The sequence below is a fragment of the Elephas maximus genome, chromosome 1, assembly GCF_024166365.1.
Source record: "Elephas maximus indicus isolate mEleMax1 chromosome 1, mEleMax1 primary haplotype, whole genome shotgun sequence".
NCBI lineage: Eukaryota > Metazoa > Chordata > Mammalia > Proboscidea > Elephantidae > Elephas > Elephas maximus.
Window position 1 is genome coordinate 10,172,891 of NC_064819.1, and position 15,727 is coordinate 10,188,617.

Sequence of the window (15,727 nt, forward strand, 5' to 3'; positions counted from 1 at the left end):
ACATACGCATCTTCTCAAAAAAAAAAAAAAAATGACATATACGTTGCCGTCGCATCGATTCCAACTCAGAAGGACATTAAAAGTAGTAATAATGTATCTTGCTAGAGTGAGGACATCGTTTGAGAAAACAGGTACTTTGGTTAACTTAGTATAATTTTAATGACTGTATTTTGAGTCCTGCCTGTGTGCTGTGTTCTGTGCTGTGAGCTGGGGAGGCAAGGATGGACAGGAAGCTGTCCGTGCCCTGAGAGAGCTCCTTACAGTCCATGGGGTGGGGCAACAGACCTTGAGCCCAACCACTCTCTTGTAGGACGGATCAGGTTATGTGCCACTTTATACATGAAGTGCTGTGGGAACTCAGGTGAGAAAGCAGTTAGTTCTGCATGAGGTGGAGATTTGGGAAAACTACTGAGAGGAGGTCACCCCTGGCCAGGTGTTGAAGGGTGAGTAGAAAGCCATCGGTAGACAATATCAGTGATGATGATGATACGAATAGTGCACGTTACTGTGTGCCAGACAGTGTTCTGAACCCATAGTTCTCAAAGTGTGGTCCCAGACCAGCCGCATCAGTGTTACCGGGAAACTTGTTAGAAATGCAGATTCTCCGGCCCCACCTCAGACCTACTGACTCAGGGGATTTGTGTTGTGACGAGCTCCCTAGAGTCTTCTGATATACACTCAGGTTTGAGAACTACTGTTCCAGCGCTTTGAATACATTAACTCATTTAATGCTCGCAATAACCTTATTGGTGGATACTATTATTGTCTCCATTTTACAGTTGAAACTGAAGTAGAGAAGGTGAGAGCTGATCAGCATTCAAACTCTAGAAAGAAACGTGAGAATGGTGTGTGGCCTACCTTTAAAAGGGACTGCCTCTCCATTCCCATTTGTCACTATTCCCCCACCCTCCCATGTATTTTCCTTGAGAAGCCCTGCCAGCGTGATGTGTTTGCTCAGCCTCTAGTCTATTCAAGTTGTACGTTGGTCCCTCTCCACCAACGCCTTGCTTCTCCATTGTCAGTGTGGCAAATCTCAATCCTTGCTTGTCCTCAAGACTCTGCTAAGTTACTGGCTCCTCTAAGGAAGCCTTTTCCACCTTTCCCAAGCTTCCGCCTCCCTCCACTGTGGGTCTTGCTACACATAGGTGTTCTTTTTTTTTCTTCTTTCACAGAAATCTTTTCATTGTTCTAGATTGGTGTTTATCTCCTTGTGTTGTAAATGTTGGTTTATATGCCTACAAAAAAAAAATTTTTTTTTTCACTATAGCAGTGCTTCTTTTTTTTTAATAATTTTTATTGTGCTTTAAGTGAAAGTTTACAAATCAAGTCAGTCTCTCACACAAAAACCGATACACCTTGCTACACATTCCCAATTACTCTCCCCCTAATGAGACAGCCCGCTCTCTCCCTCCACTCTCTCTTTTTGTGTCCATTTCGTCAGCTTCTAACCCCCTCCACCCTCTCATCTCCCCCCCAGGCAGGAGATGCCAACATAGTCTCAAGTGTCCACCTGATCCAAGAAGCTCACTCCTTACCAGCATCCCTCTCCAACCCATTGTCCTTGTCCAATCCATGTCTGAAGAGTTGGCTTCGGGAAAGGTTCCTGTCCTGGGCCAACAGAAGGTCTGGGGGCCATGACCACCATGGTCTCCCCAGTCTCAGTCAGACCATTAAGTCTGGTTTTATGAGAATTTGGGGTCTGCATTATCCCCCTCCTCTCCTGCTCCCTCAGGGGTTCTCTGTTGTGTTCCCTGCCAGGGCAGTCATCGGTTGTAGCCGGGCACCATCTAGTTCTTCTGGTCTCAGGATGATGTAGTCTCTGGTTCATGTGGCCCTTTCTGTCTCTTGGGCTCATAATCACCTTGTGTCCTTGGTGTTCTTCATTCTCCTTTGATCTAGGTGGGTTGAGACCAGTTTATGCATCTTAGATGGCTGCTTGCTAGCGTTTAAGACCCCAGACGCCACTCTTCAAAGTGGGATGCAGAATGTTTTCTTAATAGATTTTATTATGCCAATTGACTTAGATGTCCCCTGAAACCATGGTCCCCAGACCCCTGCCCCTGCTACACTGGCCTTCGAAGCATTCAGTTTCTTCAGGAAACTTCTTTGCTTTTGGTTTAGTCCATTTGTGCTGACCTTCCCTGTATTGTGTGTTGTCTTTCCCTTCACCTAAAGGAGTTCTTATCTACCAACTAATCAGTGAATGTCCCTCTTCCACCCTTTCTCCCTCCCCCATCTCGTAACCGCAAAAGAATGTTTTCTTCTCAGTTTAAACTATTTCTCAAGTTCTTATAGTGGTCTTACACAACATTTGTCCTTTTGCAACTGACTCATTTCACTCAGCATAATGCCTTCCAGGTTCCTCCATGTTATGAAATGTTTCACAGATTCCTCACTGTTCTTTATCGATGCTTAGTATTCCATTGTGTGAATATACCGTAATTTATTTATCCATTCCTCTGTTGATGGGCACCTTGGTTGCTTCCAGCTTTTTGCTATTGTAAACAGTGCTGCAATAAACATGGGTGTGCATATATCTGTTTATGTAAAGGCTCTTAATTCTCTAGGACATATTCCAAGGAGTGGGATTGCTGGAACGTATGGTAGTTCTATTTCTAGCTTTTTAAGGAAGCACCAAATCAATTTCCAAAGTGGTTGTACCATTTGACATTCCCACCAGCAGTGTATAAGTGTTCCAATCTCTCCACAACCTCTCCAACATTTATTATTTTGTGTTTTTTGGATTACTGCCAGCCTTGTTGGAGTAAGATGAAATCTCATTGTAGTTTTGATCTGCATTTCTCTAATGGCTAATGATCGTGAACATTTCCTCATGTTTCTGTTAGCTACCTGAATGTCTTCTTTAGTGAAGTGTCTATTCATATCTTTTGCCCATTTTTTAATAGAGTTATTTGTCTTTTTGCAGTTGAGTTTTTGCAGTATCATGTAGATTTTAGAGATCAGAAGCTGATCAGAAATGTCATAGCTAAAAACTTTTTCCCAGTCTGTAGGTAGTCATTTTACTCTTTTGGTGAAGTCTTTGGATGAGCATAGGTGTTTGAATTTTAGGAGCTCCCAGTTATCTAGTTTTTCTTCTGCATTCTTTATAATGTTTTGTATACTGTTTATGCCATGTATTAGGGCTCCTAACGTTGTCCCTATTTTTTCTTCCATGATCTTTATCATTTTAGATTTTATATTTAGGTCTTTGATCCATTTTGAGCTTGTATTTGTGCATGGAGTGAGGTATGGGTCTTGTTTCATTTTTTTGCAGATGGATATCCAGTTATGCCGGCACCATTTGTTAAAAAGACTGTCTTTTCCCCATTTAACTGTTTTGGGGCCTTTGTCAAATATCAACTGCTCATATGTGGTTGGGTTTATGTCTGTATTCTCAATTCTGTTCTATTGGTCCATGTATCTATTGTTGTACCAGTGCCAGGCTGTTTTGACTACTGTGGAGGGGTAATAGGTTCTAAAATCAGGTAAAGTAAGGCCTCCCACTTGGTTCTTCTTTTTCAGTGATGCCTTGTTTATCTGGGGCCTCTTTCCCTTCCATATGAAGTTGGTGATTTGTTTCTCCATCTCATTAAAGAATGTCTTTGGGATTTGGATCAGAATTGGATTAAATGTGTAGATCGCTTTTGGTAGAATAGACATTTTCACAATGTTAAGTCTTCCTACCCACGAACAAGGTATGCCCTTCCACTTATGTCAGTCTCTTTTGGTTTCTTGCAGAAGTGTACTGTAGTTTTCTTTGTATAAGTCTTTTACATCTCTGGTAGGATTTATTCCTAAGTATTTTATCTTCTTGGGGACTACTGTAAATGGCTTTGATTTGGTGATTTCCTCTTCCATGTTCTTTTTGTTGGTGTAGAGGAATCCAAGTGATTTTTGTATGTTTATCTTGTACCCCGATACTCTGCTGAACTCTTCTATTAGTTTCAGTAGTTTTCTGGAGGATTCCTTAGGGTTTTCTGTGTATAAGATCATGTCATCTGCAAATAGAGATACTTTTAGTTCTTCCTCGCCAACCTGGATGCCCTCTATTTCTTTATCTAGTCTAATTAACAGTGCTTCTTGAGAGAAGGCATTTTGTGTTGTTCATCTTTGTTTGTTCTCTGCCTGGCATATGGTGAACACTTAATAAATATGTGACAAATGAATGAATGAATAAATTAATGTATACATTTTTTAAGTAAATATTAAATGTTCAAGTCTGTATTTTATGAAGGAAAACCTTGGCAGTTATATGAAGCAGATTGGAAAGAAGAGAGTCTAGAAGCAAGGAAGGAGACCAAGCTGGGAGAGAGATGACAAGGACATGAGCTAGGGATGGATGGAAGAAGTGTTTTAGAGAAGGAATCATTTGAGGAGGGAAGAAGATGTAAGAGAAAGGGTGGATTTCTGGGAGAAGAAAGTGAGTGGGTCTTTTTCTGTGGTTGTGAGGGTCAGCTGTCCATTCAAGTAGACAGTCTGAAACTCTGTTTCAGAAAGATCTGGGCTATAGGTATAGATTTTGGAGTCATTTGTACATGGTTGGGTACATATGAGCAAGGTAGCCCTGGGAGAACAAGTTAAAGGTAAGGGAAAGGGAAACAAAGATTTATTGAGTACCAACTCTGTGCCAGGTACTGTATTTAGCACTTCCACATTCACACCTTAACATAGCCTGCCATAACCTTGTCTTCTTTTTGCTCCCCCTTGCACCAGCAATACAAGTTGACCTAGAACTGTGTACAAACACCTTGTTGTTCATATGGGCCCAGCCCATGGAGTCCTTTTACACCCTTCTTTGTCCTTCAGAACTATACCAATGTATATTCCTGTAATATGAAGGCTCACCATTGAGTTACCCTCCCTCTGCTAATTTATTCACTACACTTTTGTCAGAGTGATCTTACCAGCCCAAAGAGAAGGTCCTGTGGATGGCAGATACTCTCTAGCTCTCTAGTAGAACATGCTGTTGGAAATACTCTATGACTTCATTATGTTTTTCAATTTACTTTAAGACTGCAGGACATTCGTCTGGAAGTTCTAAAACAGCTGCTGAAGAAGCGTGAAGAGAATCAAAATGAAGTGAACATGAAGAACTTGAATGCCCAATGGTCTAAACTACAGGAAGCAAAGGAGGCAAAGGTGGCAAAAATTCAACGTGCACATGTGTCAGGTAATGGTGTAGTGTGAACAATGAAGAAAACTAAAAAGTTGGGTTTGCTTTGGATCTTTGACCAAGCATCATTTAACTGTGCTATAATTCTTTCTGGACCTAGTTTATCAGAGAGTAGATAAGGAATGGAAGATGAGTTATTTTGCAAAGAAAGAAGAGTGGAGAAAAATCCCTCAATAAGAAAATCAAGTGATGTCCTAACTGGTAGTTAAGTTATTGACATTATGGGATGTGTGTGTATATGTGTGTGTGTGTTTGTGTGTAGCTAGTTTATGTGTGCCTGTGGCTTTAAAGAGCAGACGTTTATTCTCCCATAGTTCAGGAGGCTAGAAGTCTGAATTCAGAGCACCAGCTCTAGGGGAAGGCTCTCTGTCAGCTTTGGGGAAAGATCCTTATCTTTCAGCCCTCTCATTCCTCAGTTCCTTGACTATCTTCATGTGGCATTTGCCTTCCCCCATTTGTGCTCGCTCCAGTATCTAATCTGCTCTTTTTATAGTTCAGAAGTGATTGGGTTTAGGACACACCCTACACTGATAGGGTCTCATTAACATAACAAAGAAAACCTTAATTCCATACAGGATTACATCCACAGTACAGGGGTTACAGGGGTTAGAATTCCAACACCTACCTTAATCCACAAAACCCCAGTGCCGTGGAGTCGATTCTGACTCAGTGACCCTACAGGACAGAGTAGAACTTAATGGGACATAATTCAGTCCGTAGCACCGTATTCATGTGCTGAGGCTCTGGATAGAGAACAATGTTTCACAGGTTTTTTTTTTCATTATTGCCCCTAAAGAGTCATTTCAGACATTTTTTTTCTTGATCACTTCCCCCATGAAATTTTAATACTGCAGACATACTATTTTTTTTATGTACTGTATGTATACCTGTCCTTTATACATAGAAAGAGGAAATGTAAAGCTTACTCTTTTTTATTCAGTGCCAGATTAAGTATGACTAAATAAAATTTTAAGTTAAGATTTAAATTAAAAATTTTAGATTGTTAACATTTAACTTTATAACTGTATTTTCTGAATGACTTTTAATGTAATTTATTTACTTACATAAATCATAATGTATTAAGTTACATTATGGAAATTAGCAATTTATGTACACATGTAAAATGGCAAGGTAATGAAATTTTTAAAAATCACTGAAAATTTATTTTGCCAGAAAAAATAAAATAAATTCCTTAAAAATTGTTTTTAGTGAATTTAACTTTTGACTTTTTCTTGATGTAAGAAAATAACTTTTAAGTTAACTAGCTCTAGGTATGTCGACCTGTTTTCAATGTTTGACGTAATTAATGATGGATTGACTAACTTTTGTAGATAAATAACAAAACAAACTATTTTCATTGAATTCCAAAACCCCAAGTCATACCTAAAAGCCTGAGAATCAGATATAAACATGCACAAGGCCGCCAGTGGCCGTGCAGATCACTTCTTGTGATACGACTTTGCAATCTCCGGGTAGGATTTCATCCCAGTTGAGAGTGCATGATGGAGAGGCTTCAGTAGGGTGAGTCTGCCAAAGGATTTGGAAGAAAAGGGGCAGGTAGAGGTAGTAAGCAAGACTCCTTAGATAAAAAACACTCCTCTTGTGCATGGTTGAGCCTTTTCCTCTGACTGCTAAGCAATTCTGAAAACTAGAAGCTGGGATATATTCTGTTTTATTCTGGTATTAGCCAGTATGGATAGAGATTATTGAAGAGCTTATAAACTTCCCTTTAAATTATTCTCCTCTAGGAGAGTAATTTTCCTAGTTCTCCATTAACCATGCATTCTTTTCAGTTATTTGAGTTTCTTTCATTCATTTAACAAATTTTCATTGAATACCTCTTCTTGGCCTGGTGCTTGGGGTGCAGTTATAAAAGGTTTCTGATGAGTACTGATAGAGGACCCTAGCTGATTCAGCTTCTGTCACTCCTGCTTGTCTCGTGACGGTCCAGGTCACAGAGATGACAGACCTGTTTTTAAGGTTGTATTCTGGCTGCAGTGGGTGGTCATCATGCAATTCATTCATTTCATTAGCTTCCTTGGGAATAAAGCTAGAATTGGCTTCCTAGTCTATGTTTAAATCCTTCAGCACAATATTTTGGAGACAGTCATGGAGATATATTTTGTTTCAGCAATCAGAAAACTTGTGGGAAAGGGAAAAAATGTGGAAGGAAAGTTGGAGAGAAGAAATATCATCAAGGATTATTCTGATTATGCATCACAGACCTATGGACCTCTATCTCGCCTTGGTCACTTCCCAGACAACAACTCAGAGAACTTTGTAGTGAAAAACCACTTTCTCAATACCTATGAAGGTAAGCAACTTACTACGTAAGTAAATATTCAATATAAGAGGTTTATCTTGGAAATATAGATTAAATATATAAAATATAAAAATTTAGATTAAAAGCTAAACAACAAATAGAAATATTTGTAAAACAAACGATAATTAGCAGGCTTAATATTAATAATATAATGAGTTCATACAAACCAGTAAAAAATACTAAGACTCAAATAAATGGATACACTATAGAATAATTTAACAAGGAGTAAATTCAATTAGCTACTAAACATTTAAGAATGTTTAATGTTACTAATAATCAAAGGCATACAAAAATGAAATAGAAATGACGTATCATTTTTACCTACCAAGTTTGAAATGGCGAAGAAAAATAAGAATACCCACTGCATTCAAGAGTATGATGAAAGGAGCACACTTATATGTTCTTAATGAAACTTCTTATTAATGCATATTGGGAAAGTAATTTGGCAATATGAATTAAGAATCTCATATTTTTTTCATATTTTGGCCCAGCAATTCCATTCCTGGGCATATATGCTGCAAATAAAATATGAAACATGGGCAAAGCTTTCCACATTACTTATAATAGTGGAAAAAAGGAAATATCTTACATTTTCAGCAGTAGGGCACATACATACGATGAAACTTTTTGTAACCATTGAAATAATACAAACCAGACTATTTACATAGGATGTGTGTAAACTATGATGTTAAGTGGAAAAAAAAAAAACAATGAAAATGATATTTAGACAATAATTTCAATTATTTTTTTAAAAATGCATAGAAAAAGTACCAGTACCAGTTGCCGTCAAGATAATTCTGACTCGTGGCAACCCCACGTGTACTGAAAGTTAACTCACTGAAATGTCGGCAGTTTTCTCTGAGTGGTTGTATTTGGGGTGATTTTTTCCTTTTCTTTCATATTTTAGGTACTTTCCTAATTTTTGTAAAGAATATAATATTACTATTAAAAACTCTTTAAAAAAGAAATACAGGTTTATTCCATTTAAAGAAAGCTTAAAATGAGAAATCCATTCTGAAGAATTTTAATAAAAAATTAATTGTGGAAATTTTTTTTAAAAGATAGCAAATATGTTCTCCTGATGGGGGAGACTAGGGGTTCCCCCCTAAAAAGAAAAAAAAAATTTTATACGAAGGCTTATGAAGCAAACAAAAAATATGTAAAATAAAGTCAATCCTTTAAGAAGCAACGCCAGAAAACGAGTGGCAAGGAGACAAAGAGGCTAAATTCAAAGTGTTTAAATTTCAGCTGACAGGTTCAAGCATCACTTGGCCAAGATCATGAGTTGATGGTCCCAAGTGAGCCTGCAGCTGTGGCTGGCCAGCTCTAGAGCAGAATATGATAAATTTGTATACACCCACTTTAGAATGGTGGCACCGTGTTCCACAGGATTGTTAATTTTCTTTTGGTTTTTATTGTAGAATTTATTACTTTTTTGTAGGGCAATATTTTCACTTCATAATGCATTTCTCATTTTATAGAAGAAAATGAGTTAATTATACAGAAATTTGCGTTACCGTTCAAGGATAATTCATTCTTTTATATGAGCTATACCTTACCCATAATTCCAAATGAAACCACTTGACCAAACAGCTGTTAAAATTAACAATATACTTTGAAAGTGCTCCATTTAAGCACCAGATATCAAGAACATTTGCCTTCTTCCCATAGGATTAGTCGAACTTGAGTCATGTCTCCCAGATTTTGTGACACAACCCCGCATCAGACCTCTAAAACCAAAAGCCATTACCACCAAAGCTGGTTTCCTAAAGAGGGCGGCAAGGATGGAGCATGAGTTGGCAGAGGTTCATAAGGTATAGTAGTTATCCTGAAGACAAGATGCTTCTCAGGGTGACTTTTGCAGAGAAATACAAAACTCCAGGCATTGCACCTTTTCTTGGGCAGAAATGTCCAGTGGTTCTCAACATACAACTCTACATTCTTTTCTCCTTGCTATACTTTTCTGGGAACCCTGGTGGCATAGTGGTTAAGTGCTATGGCTGCTAACCAAAGGGTCAGCAGTTCGAATCCGCCAGGTGCTCCTTGGAAACTCTATGGGGCAGCTCTACTCTGTCCTATAGGGTCGCTATGAATCGGAATCGACTCGAAGGCACTGGGTTTGGTTTTTGTTTGGTTTATACTTTTCTGGAGGTTGCCTGTGCTGGGCTGAACCAGCATGGTTTTTCCTCTCATTTCAAACTGTAGGAAAACCTCTTGTAGGTTATTCTCTCCATTAGCAGAAATCATGTTATTTCTGAAAAAGTTCTGACTTTGGATCTCCATATTAGAATTTGGCACTATACTGAGGTGTAGCAGGTTTCTAGTATTAGGAATTACAGTTGGTGTTAACAATGTAATAGGCTCCATTTTCTCCCTTTTATATTTGGTATCAGGGCATCACGAAGAAAGGGAATCATCTTCAACTCTTCTCTCATCTTCTTTAAAATGCAACTAAACAAAAAAGTTTGCTGGCCGTACCCACGAGCCAACTGCACAACATTCACCAGCGGGCTTTCCCTTGTGTTAATTGGACTACAGGTGTACAGACTTGAATACTCTAAAATCCTTGGTTTATTATATTGGTTCTCAATCTTTAGCATGCATCACGTTCATCTGGAGGACTTTTAAAAACACATGCTGCTGGGCCCGTCCCCAAAGTTTCTGGTTCAGCAGATCGGGGGTAGCGCTCAACTATTTGCACTTCTAACAGGTTTCCAGTTGGTGCTGGACCACACTTTGAGACGTACTGATTTATGACATACTCTGATCACTTGTCCATGCATGTCTGTTTGTTCAGTTAATTTTAGTATTATAGTAATAATCCATGGGAACCCATACTCAACATGAAAATTAGGATCTGATGATAATTTACATGTACCTACACACTTCTCTCCCACCTCATCCCACTGTTATCTCCCTCTACCCATCCTGGACCCTGTGTTCTTCATTCTCTCACTAAAAGGTTGGCAGTTACAATCCACCAGCTACCCCTTGGAAACCCTGTGGGCCAGTTCTACTCTGTTTCCTATAGGGTTGCTATCAGTCGGAATCAACTCGATAGCAATGGGTTAGCATATATATGTATTCATAAAAATTATGTTTTTTCCTCACATTCCCTTTTATGTAGTCTTATATATGGAGTCCTGGTGGTGCAGTGGTTAAGCCCTTGTTTGCTAACCAAAAGGCTAACAGCTCAATTCCAACTCATAGCGACCCTATATGACAGAGTAGAACTGGCCTATAGGGTTTCCAAGAAGTAGCTGGTGGATTTGAACTGCTAACCTTTTGGTTAGCAGCTGAGCTCTTAACCACTGTGCCTCCAGGGCTCCAGTATATGGGAATACAATTGACCTTTGTACGTTGACCTGGTATACTTCAAACTTGCTAAGCTTACTTATTCATTCTGGTAGATTTTTTTTTTTTTTTGGTAGATTTCTTAGGATTTTCTACATAGACAATCATGTCATCTGAAAATAAAAACAGTTTCATTTCTACCTTTACCTTTCCAATGTTTTCTTTCTTTTCGTTTTGCAAGCGGGTGTTTTATTATCTTTTTACTAGCTTAATCTTTTTTAACAGCTTTTTGAAATATACTTGACATACATAAACTGCACATGTTTAAATTTGATAAGTTGTGACATGCGTGTACACTTGTGAAACCACCATCACAACCAAGATGATGAACATACCTATCATCTCAGTTTCTTCATGCAACTTTGTAATTCCTCCCTCTTGTCCCTGCCTGCTATCACCCTCCCCTTCCACAGCAACCACTGGTCTGCTTTTTGTCACTCTAGATTAGTTTGCATTTTCTAGAATTTTGTATAAATGGAATCAATCGTATAGTATATACACTTTTTTGGTCTAGCTTCTTTCTCTCAGCACAATTTTGAGAACCATCCATGTCATTGTGTACACCAGTACTTCATTCATTTTTTTTGCTGAATAGTGTTCCACTGTATGGAAATACCACCATTTGTTCGTCCATTCAACTGTCGATGGGTGTTTGAGTTGTTTCCAGTTTTTCCCTACTATAAATATAAAATCGTATAAACATTCATATATAAGTCTGTATAACTATAGGCTTTCATTTCTTTTGGATAAATAGGAATGAAATGACTGAATCATATGGAAGGCGTATGTGTAACTTTTTAAGAAACTGCCAAACCCTTTTCTAACGTGGTTTACCATGTTACATTCCCACCAGCAGTGGATGAAAACTTCATTTGCTCTACATCCTTGCCAACACTTGCTGTGGTCAGTCTTTTTAATTTTAGCCATTCTGACAGATGTGTAGTGATACCTCTTTGTGGTTTAATTCATATTTCCTTACTGACTGATAATATTGGGTATCTTTTTACGTACCTATTTTCCCTCCATTTATCATATATATATATATTTTTTTTTAATTGTGTACTAGGTGAAAGTTTACAGAGCAAATTAGGTTCTCATTCAGTGTTTGTGCATAAAGTGTTTCATGACCTTGGTTTTATTCCCCACAATGTTCAGCACTCTTTTGATTTCCACCCTGGGTTCCCCATTTCCTTTTCTCCTGATATTTTACCCCTTCTTGCCTTCTTGTTTTTGCTTTGGGGCAGATGGTGTCCTTTTGATCTCATATAATCGATTGTTTTAAGAAGTACTTACTGTTATTTTTTATCTTATTATTGTTTATATTATGTGCTTGTCTATTGTTTGACTGGGAGGTGTCCATATATCTTCTTGTTGAAGTATCTGTTCAAATCTTTTACCAGTTTATTTAATTTGGTTGTTTTCTTAATATTGAGTTTTGAGAGTATTTATATTTCTGGATATAAGCCCTTGGTAATGTGTGTGATTTGCAGATATATTTTCCTAGCCTGTAGACTGTTTCCATTGTCTTAACAACGTTTTTTTTTTTTTTTTGAAGAGCGGGTTCTTAATTTTGATGAAGTCTAATTTATCAATTATTTCTCTTATGGATTGTTGTTTTGGTACTGTATCTAAGATATCTCTGACTTAAACCCAAGGTCATAAAGATGTTCTCCTATGTTTTCTTCTAGAAGTTTTATAGTTTTAGGTTTTACACAGGTCCCTGGGTATTGCAAATGGTGAAGCACTCAGCTACTAACTGAAAGGTTGGCCGTTCAAATCTACCCAGAGGATCCTCAGGAGAAAGACCGGACAATCTACGTCCAGAAGATCACAGCCATTGAAAACCCTATGTAGCGCAGTTCTACTCAGAAATACATGGAGCATCAGGAGTCAGAATCAACCTGATGGCTACTGGTTTTGGGTATTTTTGTTGTTGTTCATTTTGAGTACATTTTTGTATATGCTGTTAGGTGCCATCGAGTCAGTTCTGACTCATAGTGACCCCATGTACAACAGAATGAAACACTGCCTGGTCCTGTGCCACCCTCATGATCAATATGCTTGAGCCCATTGTTGCAGCCACTGTGTCAATCCATCTCCTTGAAGGTCTCCCTCTTTTTCACTAACCCTCTACTATACCAAGCGTGATGTCCTTCTCTGGGGATTGATCCCTCCTGATAACATGTCCGAAGTATATGAGACAAAGTCTTGCCATCCTTGCTTCTTAGGAGCATTCTGGCTGTACTTTTTCTAAGACAGATTTGTTCCTTCTTTTGGCAGTCCATGGTATATTCAATATTCTTTGCCAGCACCACAGTTCAAGGGCATCAATTCTTCTTTGGACTTCCTTATTTATCATCCAGCTTTCACATGCATATGAGGTGATGGAAAACACCATGGCTTGGGTCAGATGCACCTTAGTCTTCAAAGTGACATCTTTGTTTTGCAACACTCTAAAGAGGTTTTTTTGCAGCAGATTTGCCCAATGCAATGCGTCTTTTGATTTCTCGACTGCTGCTTCCATGAGCGTTGATCGTGGATGCAAGTAAATTGAAATTCTTGACAACTTCAACTTCGATCTTTTCTCCGTTTATCATGATGTTGCTTATTGGTCCAGTTGTGAGGGTTTTTTTTTTATGCTGAGGTGTGTATAGTTCAGGGTATAAATCAAATTTATTTATGCATATGATAACCAATTATCCCAGCACCATTTGTTTAAAAGACTATCATTTCTCCAACGAATTGCCTTTGCACCTTTGTTGAAAATCAATTGACCATATATATATATAGGCCTATTTTTGTATTTTCTATTCTGTTCTATTCATCTATTTGTCTATTTTTATGCCAATATCACATTGTCTTGATTACTAAATTTTTATGCTAAATCTTGAAGGTAAGTAATGTAACCCCTCCAACTTTGTCCTTATTTTTCAAAGTCATTTTGGCTAAATCTAGATCCTTTGCATTTTCATATGAATTTTACAATCAGCTTGTCAATTTCTACAAAAAAGTCTGCTGAAATTGTTTTTCTTTTTCAAATATGGAGCCCTGGTGGTATAGTGGTTAAAAGTTCGACTGTCCTTCTAGCCCGGCTGCACTGCACAGCCTAGGACCACTCCCCCAATCTGCATGGCCACGTAGGCAGCATCGCTCGGGGCATTTCTTTTCTTTTTTCTCTTTTTCTTTTTTCCTTCTCTCTCTTTCCCTTACTGTCTTTCTTCATTTCTCAGTTCTCCTCTGTCTATACTTACCTTCTTTTCCTGTCTCCTGAATACCTGGTACTGTGTGACATCCATACCACCTCTAGCCAGCCTATACTGCACAACTTAGGAGACTTCCCTGGGCTTTGTGGCCTCACTGGTGGGACCGCTGGGGGCTTTTCTTTTTCTTCTCTCTTTTCCAAATTTTTATCTAGTTATTTTTTTTCTTTTTCCCTTTTGCTTCTCTCCATTTCTCAGGTCTCATCTCTCCACTCCAAGCTCCCTTTGCACTGTTTTCTTTGTGTGTTTGTGTGTGTGTGTGTGTTTCCTGTTTGTTTTTGGATCCTGTTTCTCTCTCCTCTTTCCCATACCCATACTAGCTCCAGACATTACAACCTCCCCCCTCTTTCCTGCCTACGTGCACTGTGCACTGAACATCACACCTCTGAGCAGCACGGGCATGGCCTACAGAAACCTGCCTGGTGCTGATTCCTGGTCTACCCTGCCAGCCCTAGTATATGCCACAAACAACCCATCCCAGGCCCTCCCCTTCAGCTGGACCTGCCCTGTCGCATGATAGCTGAGTGACTGGCCCCACCCATTGGACAAGGAGGTCAAAAGTATTGCAACTACAGACAAGCAAACAACAAAGAATGCACAGTCTGTCTGCTCAGACATAACCAAATAAAACAAAAAACAGGATGAAACAAACAAATCTTTGGTCAAGAAATGAAGAAAATAAGTACTGAATGTCCTGAACACAGCAGACAATATCAAAACATATTTTAAAGAAAACGAGAGGATGGCTCTAGTAGGCATTCAAAATAAAACACCAGATGACTTTCCAGTAGAAGAAAAGGCACGAGAACTACCTGACAGGGAATTCAAATCTCTAATATTCAGAGCAATCCAAGAGTTGAAGCAAAAAGCAGACAAAAATTAGGAAAAATAGACAAATTCATGGAAATACAGACAAGAAAATGGAAGAATTCAGGAATATAATACAGGAACAAAATGCCAAAATAAGTACACAGTTAGAAATCATACAGAAACAACAATTAGAAATCCAAAAGATAAACAACATTTCAGAAATGGACAGCATCATAGAAGGGCTGAAGAGCAGGTTTGAGGTGATGGAAGACAGGATCAGTGAAATTGAAGACAAACACTTGGATACAACTCTATTTGAGGAAAAACCAAAAAAAAAAAAAAAAGGAAGAAAATCTGAGAATTATGTGGAATACAATCAAAAGCAAAAATTTGCAACTGATAGGAGTTCCAGAACAGGGAGAGAAAATGGAAAACACGGAGAGGATCATTGAAGAATTGCTAACAGAAAACTTCCCTAATATCATGAATGATGGAAAGCTGACCATCCAAGAAGCTCAATGAACCCCATATAGGATAGATCCCAAAAGAAAAACACGAAGGCAGATCATAATCACACTCACTAAAACCAGAGACAAAGAAAAAAATCCTACAAGCAGCTCGAGAAAAACAAAAAGTCACATACAGAGGAGAAACAATAAGACTAAGCTCTGATTATTCAGCAGAAACCATGCAGGCAAGAAGGCAATGGGATGATATTTATAAAACCTTGAAAGAAAAACATTGCCAACCACAAATAATATATCCTGCAAAACTTTCATTCAAATATGATGGTGAAATTAGGATGTT

At 38.4% G+C, this 15,727-nt stretch overlaps 1 protein-coding gene across 5 annotated transcripts in view; it reads left to right on the top strand.

Moving 5' to 3' along the window:
- The window catches only part of CFAP91 (cilia and flagella associated protein 91), an 88,133-nt gene that overhangs the window by 36,124 nt on the left and 36,282 nt on the right, over window positions 1-15,727 (top strand). For all 5 annotated transcript variants that reach the window (XM_049877325.1, XM_049877333.1, XM_049877343.1 and 2 more), the window contains 3 exons: window positions 5,013-5,170; window positions 7,305-7,487; window positions 9,168-9,310. In XM_049877325.1, the coding sequence (XP_049733282.1) occupies window positions 5,013-5,170; window positions 7,305-7,487; window positions 9,168-9,310 (484 nt within the window). The remainder of the gene's footprint in view (window positions 1-5,012; window positions 5,171-7,304; window positions 7,488-9,167; window positions 9,311-15,727) is intronic.